Source organism: Pygoscelis adeliae, unplaced genomic scaffold (genome assembly GCF_000699105.1).
Source record: "Pygoscelis adeliae isolate BGI_AS28 unplaced genomic scaffold, ASM69910v1 Scaffold669, whole genome shotgun sequence".
NCBI classification, from domain to species: Eukaryota; Metazoa; Chordata; class Aves; order Sphenisciformes; family Spheniscidae; genus Pygoscelis; species Pygoscelis adeliae.
Window position 1 is genome coordinate 103,001 of NW_008825439.1, and position 8,199 is coordinate 111,199.

General features: G+C 46.2%; 1 protein-coding gene across 1 annotated transcript in view; it reads left to right on the forward strand.

Moving 5' to 3' along the window:
• Positions 1-8: 8 nt before the first annotated feature.
• STK11 (serine/threonine kinase 11) overlaps positions 9-8,199 on the forward strand; it is a 45,953-nt gene continuing 37,762 nt past the window's right edge. Inside the window, exon 1 of the mRNA XM_009331172.1 lies at positions 9-1,159. Coding sequence (XP_009329447.1) covers positions 870-1,159 — 290 coding nt within the window. The 5' untranslated portion in view covers positions 9-869. The remainder of the gene's footprint in view (positions 1,160-8,199) is intronic.

The window sequence follows — 8,199 nt, forward strand, 5'->3', positions numbered from 1 at the left end:
AGCCCGGTCGAGGCTGGCATCTCCTCGTTGACCTTCCCTTGTTGGAAAGGGAATGGGGTGGTGTGGGTGCCGGGCAGAGAGAATTTCTTCCTCCTGATTGTTCCTGTTTTAAGGTGGGTCGGTAAAGCTCTGGCAGGTTTTGCGTTGTCTGACACCGGCTGACACCTGGACCAGTGGCGGTGACACATCATGTGCCAGGCGGAATCCGAGTGGTTGAAGGATGCCCCTGGGAGATCTTGATAGGCACCGAAGGCCTCAAACTTTTGTAGGCGTGAAAAGCAAAGACGTTAGAATTGTTTCTGAAAACTCCTTCAAAGAAACTTGGTTCCAGCTTCCAAACGGCTGAACCCCCCCCCCAGCTGTGCTCACACCTGGACGGTGAGGACAGCAGGGCAGAAACGCTTCGCCTGCCATCCAGTTCGGAGTTGGTGACTATGATCTGCTAGGAATGGAAAGTCACGAGAGAGACTCGGCAGTTGTCTGTTTTTATGTGGTGGCCTAAAGTCCCAGAGGATGACCTAGCACTTAAGAATCAAACTGGGCCAAGTTAAAGGCCAAGTTGACTTGAAAGAACCCTAACAGTGGGACTGGGTCAGAAGCAAAGCAAGTCCCAAACTGAGTGTATCTGGTCAAAGATATATATTCTTTTTAAAAGACATTGTGTTACTGGAGCCAGGCCTGGATCTTTTAGCATCCAGTTGTGCTCGAAGCAGCTCATAGGTTTTTTGTTTTGGTTTTTTTTTATTCATGTTTGTACAATCTTCTGGATATTTTTTTTCAAGAAGGAGTAAAAGGGAGTGTTGGAAACTAACAAACAGGATTAAAACCCTGAGCGCTTAAGGAAAACAGGTTAAGGAACTTAATCCAGGATGGATATGCAGGAGCCACAGCAGCTGGGTATGTTTGCAGAGAGCGAGCTGATGTCTGTGGGGATGGACACTTTTATCCATCGCATCGACTCTACGGAGGTCATCTACCAGCCACGGCGGAAAAGGGCCAAGCTCATTGGCAAATACCTGATGGGAGACTTACTTGGAGAAGGGTCTTACGGCAAAGTCAAGGAGATGTTGGACTCTGAAACCCTCTGTAGGAGAGCTGTGAAAATACTGAAGAAGAAGAAGCTACGCAGAATTCCCAATGGGGAGGCGAATGTGAAAAAGTGAGTAAATATTTCCGGTAGCTGGGAGCCGAGGGGTTAAACTTTGTCGTTATTTTCCAGCTGAAGTTCTGTATCATTTTAACTAACAACTTGGCTTTCTGCTGCGGAGGTGCTTCCTGCACCGTAGGTAGCCAGGAATCTCTTTGCCGCTGAACGGCAGCCAGCGCTCTGGTCGAGGGTGCTTCTTCTCAGTGCTGCCCGACGGCTGGGAACAGGGAAGGGAGCTGGTTCTCGAGGGCAAGGGCGGCGGGTCTGTCTGTCTGAACAGGCAGCCCATTACACCCGCCACTCTTTTAATGGCATTGCCTAAAGAGTGAAATAGTATTTCTTAAAGAAACCCCTCTTCGAGATTTCACGTCGAAGAGGTACGCCGTGGTGCTGTCGGCTAGGAAAGGTGCGAGGTGGTACAGCTGAGAGCCCAGAAATACACTTCGTGTTGCTGCGGTCTGCGTTGTTTGTGTATCCATCTCGGGGCGCGTGGTTCTTGAGCTCTTTGGGATGGCAGTTATTGCTCCCACCCATGTAGTAGGTGCCTGGAACGTGGTCCCATGTATTGTGCACCCAATGGGCATAGGAAGTCTTGGGGTTTATTCTTGGTTTCACTTCTGACTAATGAGTTCAGTAAGTAATTCAAGGCTCTTTTCAGTTGATTTCTGCAGCTGTAAAATGGGGACAAGGGTTGTCAACCTTTTTTTTTCTTCAGTGACTCAAGATCTGTGCTTGGAAGCTTTCGAAGTGCCAGTTACACACTGATTAGTCAGGGCACAAGTAACTAATTAAAATTAACTGTGGGAGAAGCCTGGTGTTATGCTTCATCTGTAGGGCTGGGTGTATGAAACTTTCCCTTTTCTTGGGGCTGCGCTCTGCTCGCGGGGACCTCGCAGCCAGCTGTGTTTTCCGCAGCAAGCTGTTTGTCACAGCCCTGCGAGATAGTTGTTTATCTGCTGTGAAGGGGAGCCTTCTGCAGCCAAAACAAACTATTTGCAAGCATTTATCTCGTAGTGGGAGGGAAAACTTGCGAGATGTTTAGAAGACTCTTGTATTGCGTCTTTAGCTGTGGCATGCTGAGTGTAGAGCCCTGACCTAGCAGGGTCTTGTTTCTGTTTCTCAGTTTGGTTTGACTTTCCGAGCTCAGCTGCGAGATATTTCACATCCTGTACTGGGACTTCTGTCAGTGAGCTGTTTAAGTTTGCCTTCTAGCCTTCAGCGACAGACTTAGCTACGGAATAGTCACAGATCCTAATGCCGGGACCTCCCTTTCTCTCCTTTGCTGGCTCAAGTTCAGAATCAGAGTAAACTGTTGGTTAATATGTAATAAAATGTTTCTTGTTTTTCTGGTAAAGGCATGAGTGCCCCTTTCCACCCTTGCCCCCTCCTTGAATTACATCAAGAGTCCCTACTGAAGAAGGGGGGAGACTGTTCCCTCCTTAGCGAAAATTTAATTTTAAATTTTTACCCCTCTTAGTGAAAAAGGACTTGCCAAGTAACAGTGGTGTTTACTGATACCCGAGCCATGGTAATGGTCCCGTGTCCTGAAGTGAACTCTGTAGAAGTCTTATTCGCGCACAGAGCCTGTCCATGAATGTCTTGTCTGGTTTCGTTAAGGTTAGTTATTAAAGCAGACTAGCCAAGCACCGCTCTGTTTCGCTGTGGCTGTTTTTCTGGCTCAGCCGCACCTGCCTCAAAACACTGAGGCGGATTTTAGATGTTGTCTTGTAACAAGGGTTTACTTCAGTTCAAGTTCCTATTTTTGTCGCCTTGTCCTTTTCTCTTTGTCCGCCTATTCATTTGCTTTATCTGCTTCTTCAGTGGTGAATTTTTTTAAGGCAAAATGTCATATTTTTGTGATACCCATGGAGATCTGACTTTATCAAGAACACTTTGGCGCTACTGCAACAGGCAGCGAAAGCTGTCTCTGCTCTGAATAAACCTGTTGTGGTGAGATACGTCATCAAACCTGTACGGTTGGACTGGTCAGTATGGATGGGGGTGAGCAAACCACTGCTGTGTTTCCAGGTAGCACTGCAAAGTACTCAACTCTTTTTTTTAATGTCGCATTGCTTGGCCAGACTCCATTAAAATTTCACTTTCTACAACTGCATTTGAGCAGCTTTGCCGAGTGGTTTGTACCCAGCAAACTACTCACATGTAATAAAAGAGCAGAAAATCAGATTGTGGACTGGATCGCACCAATAGGTTCTACTTTCTTTCTTGAAAGCTACTAATAAGTGCAGTAATAAGTAAATATGTAACTCCTGTGTTACAGTGAGGCCTGCTTCCAGTCCCACTTGCGTCCTTATCTATCCAAGGATGTCTGCAGCTCAGTACGGGTGAGATGAGTGTGATTAGTTGTCTAATCTTTGTAAACATCCCGACTTCAGTTGGTGCCCTTTGAGATTAAAAATCTCTTCACCTGCCACCAGAACTAGACCACTGCTTGGTGCTCCCTCTCCCTGCCGGTGCCCCCAGTCGTACGTGCAAGCAGAAGGCTCTTCCAAAGCATTTGCATTCATGGTAAATGAAATGGTCAGGAGTGAGAGTCTTCTGAATCCCTAACGAATTGTTTTCTCTGCTGTAGAATGACTGCATAATGTCTTAACTGTTAGTCTGCTCTCTGGGGGTTAATTTCTTCATATAGTGCTGCAAACGCGTTAAAAGTGCACTGGCGGAGGGTCTGAGCAACTAGGGCGTGTGTTCAGGCTCGGTTTAAAAGTGCTTATCTGTTGGAAGTGACCATTTGCTCTTTCAGTCTCAAAACACCTTGTGCAGTTTTCTCTTAACTGCAAAGACAGTGCCCGTTCCTACCAAAGTGATCTCCAGCATTTCTTACCACGCAGGAAAAAGCCACATGCGTGACTTGGTTTGTTTGACAGAGATGTAATTGAATTATTATAATGGACTTGTGCCTCTGCCGTTATCACAGGATGCCTCGGCATCGCTGCTGCTGTGGTGAAGATGAAACTTGCATTGATAGTGTGTCATCAAAGAAATTCCCTAGAAAACAGTTCCTAGACTGTTGGCCCTTGGGTAATTATATGAGCAAGTAATACACAGGCAGTAATGACAGCAAGGGAGACCACAATAACGATGAGCCACGGAGGATCGTACGGGTCTGTGCCGTGCATGGGGGACCCCGGATACGTGGGGCTGGTGTTAAACTCGGGGAGCTCTGTAATGCCATTTTTGTGTTGCTCCTTACTAATATTCCAGGCTGCAGCCTCGTCCTGCATGTGCGGGCTGGTTGCCCCAGCCCTGTCTCTTGGTGCAGTAACAGAGTTCTGGGGACCTAGAAATTATGACTGAAATGTGTTTGTGACTTATTACATGAAATTGAACGATTCTTCTCTACCCCAAAATACTCCAGTTCTGCCCCTGAAAAATGAGCCCTGAAGGGATCTGTGAATCCTGGTGAGGATGTTGAGGGTTTAAACTCATAAGACACACGTTTCCCTAAATCAGTCTAAGGAATCTTCATTTCTCTTCAGTCGCTTTAGAGAAAGGTTGGGGTGGCTTAGTCAACCAGACAGTACTAGGGCTAATTACCGCTTCCAGTTAATACAAAAAATGAGTTTAGTAGGATTGCCAAAAAGATGAAAAAAAATTTGGAAGACTATTTGTCTCTAGCAGCACAAGTTTTATTAAACTGTGTGCTAATAGCCTCACATTTTAATTAAGTGTTTGGGACTTTCTGTGCGTATCCCAAGTGTCTTGTACTGTACTTACCACGCTCAGTGATTACTTGGATTTGAATATATGCTCATTAGAATTCCTCAGGGTTTAAAATGTATAGTAGGCCTGTACTTTGACAACTTGCTCCTTGGGTTTGCAAATCAAGAGTCTTGCACCTCAAAACATGGCCAGTTCTGCTGAAGGAAGGACTTGTTGCAAGCTGCAGAGGCGTGTGCTTTAGACGAAGACGGGCTAAAGCTGACTCATCTGATTTCCTGTCCCTCGCTCCCAACAGAAAAGGTCTGCGGTACGTAACCGGGTGGCTCTGTTGTTTTCTTTGCTAAGACGAATATCTGCTTGGGTTCAGTGCTGAAATGTTGGAAAAGGTAATCCGTAGCAGGTAGCTGTGCTGGGGTGGGTATAGGGCTTGTAATGTCGGACATCCCTGCTAGGAGTGCGATGTGGAGGAAGGCCTGGAACTAGTAAAAAGAAAAATTAATGCTGGGATCTTTACCTCCCTTAGCAGCCCCTGGGGCTCACAAACACGGTTTGGGAGTAGGGACCTGCCTGCAAGGGCTGGCCGGCCTGTTGCTGTCGGCTTCGGCGAGGTGAGAGCTGTCAGGGTTCAGATCGCTGCGTTTGGTGGCAGAGGGTACGCTCTGATCTGCGTCTGCAGCATTTAACATCTCGGGGGCTTTTGGGTGCACGTAAAGAAAGAAGTGTGGTGACCACAGTGGATGTTTCTGTAACTTGGCATGTTGTGGCCCTAGGGGAGGGAGAGGCAGCGGGAACGCGGTGGAGATGCTATAATGCTCACAACACTATTTTGGGTGATGGCTGGAGAGGAACCGTTTGGATACTAAAACTTGAAAGATGTAGGTCAGCACTGGATTCATCAACACATAACGGTGTCAACCCCTCCCCATGTCAGATGTACGTTCAGAGGTGTAAAGCTTAGTTTGAAGAAGGAAATAGTGAGGTGCTCTGCTCAGTCTCTTATCTGAAATACCGCTCATGCTCGTGAGAGCGAAGAGGTGCAGCTTCTCATGTGGATGAAAATGACAAGTTGCATCCTTGCAAGCAAAGGGCTTTTTTTTTTACATGAAATAAGCAGGAAAAAGCTGTTCACAAGCTAGACCTTAAATAAGTTAATCTGCTTTGTGGCGTATCGGGGATACTAACTTGTAATTAAAATTTGCTTCGGCTATACAGGATTACAAAATCAATCTAAATAAATACATAAAGTAGTTTTCAGTTGCGTAAAGACCAAATGAATGATTCTCGAGTCCTTTGTAGCAATTAGCAAGAATGGTGTTAGTGGATTTATGGTACGTGCCAGAACTGGCATATGGAGCTGTTCTCTGCGCACATCTCCCAGCCCTTCGCTGTGGCACTAGCTCTGCAGTGGAGGTGTGCCAGTTCCTTGTGCCTGGTTCCTCGGTGCCACGTGCCTTATGTAGAGAGCTTGAGAGGGGCCGCGGTTGTGTGCTGGAGGGTGAAGGAGCGGGTGAGGGTAAGCTTCTTCCAGGCTGAAGGCTCTCGCCGCAGACCTGCTGCGAACCCTCACTTCTGACGTGATCTGACCTGGTAGGTAGTGTGGAAAAGATTCACCATCACGTGTCTCCAGTAAAATCCTAAAAGCTTAGGACCTGTGGAGGAACCTTGTCAGCCAAAGGAGGGGAATGAGTCTTTTGGCTGGATGTGAGACTGTGAGTCTTTTGGCTGGACTTGTCTTTTTTATTTAAGCAAGAATGGCTTTGATGAAACTGAGGCTTGAAACAAACTGTAGAAAGAATGCTAAATCTTACGGTGAAGATGGTCCAGGGAAGAATGTCGTCTTTCCAGGCTGTCCTTGGCATCTTCCAAAAGCGTGCAGCACATGGTACAAGTAGGCAGCTTTGCTATATACGGTTCTGAGCAACACCACCACCACCCTGTTATTTGCCAAAGCAAGGTACCTTGCTAGGGATGTCTTAATCTGTCAGGATGAGCTTAATGGGCCTGACAGAACCACAGAGAAACCTTTGAGTTAGAAGATCTTTTCTTTTCTCTTCTCTTCTCTTTTCTTGTCTTCTCCCTCCAAGATGGTTACACTTTGAAACAGGCCCCAAACTCTGACAGTCTGTCTTGTCGCACGCTTGAGGGCTTTCTAGTATGGAAAACTAGGGACGGAATTCCATAACGGAGACTATTCTGGCCACATAATAGCAGTGTTGAGTAGGATGGGTGTAGAAGCAATTACCACATTGCAGAGAGCACAGCCTAGCCCCTCGCTGGGGTTCTCCCTTTCCCTCTGCGTTGGGGAGAGAGGTCTGACCTCAAAAGCAACTGTTGTGATTTAAATTTCATGTTAAATTTTAGAGGTAGCAAGGAAAGGAGGCAAAGTTGCAGCAGCTCGGAAGGTGTCCTGAAAATCTGAGCAGATTCACTAGGCTAGTATGGGAAAAGCAGGAAGCCACCTTGCCTTGGTTGAGAGGAAAGGCAGCAAACTGTAGGCATGCAAGTCTCTCTTTCCCAGTGCTGTCAACTGAAACACTACTGTGCAGGCGAATCGCAAAGAAAGCAGTGGGCTGGGGTGGCTTTGTTGTTGTTCATTTTGAAAAAGGTAAATTTAGGCACCTTCTGGCGAGGTGAGCACCTTCACTTACTCGAAGTTTGAAAACAGAAATGGAACTGGAGGTGACTGTGGTCTGGCTGCCTCTGTTCCTCAGTCATTCTAGAATGCAAGAGTAGCTAAAAATAGATGTAATCTTTCCTCTGGGAAATGGGCTGCTTGGCCTCTGCCCCAGAGGTGGGTGCACTTCACTGGCATTTTAGATTGGTTCACAAAGTCCTTCTGGAAAAAAAAAAATCATTACAGAAATATGAAATATTTATTAGTCCATGGAAGGAATTAGTATTTGTGCTTTCAAGCCGTATTACAGGGAATGAGCTGTTGGGATCAGGATTTTAAATGTGTTCCCAATATTGGAAGCTTTCTTTGCCTTCACAGCAAAGTAGTCTTATTTAAATAAGACTACTATTTAATTCACTCCCTCTCTTGCCGGCTTGGTCTGAGCACTCAGCCTGTCTCCCTTCATTATGCAGAAACTTCTTAGACCTATGCTAATGCTGGCTGCAGTTTCCTTGCTAATTTAATCCACTTCATCCTTTTGGTCATTACTATAATTAGAGCGGCTGCATCACTTTGCAAATCTGTCAGCCATTTAAACTAAACACCCTTCTGAGCTTTGCCTTGTTATCCTAGGTTTCTGTTTAGCTATCGTAACTTTTTTTTAAAGCCATCTATGATAAAGGAAGAGTGCCTGGCCTAAACTTTGGTAGCGAAGCAGTGCTACTGGTCAGGGATCCTTAAAAGATCTTTAAAAACC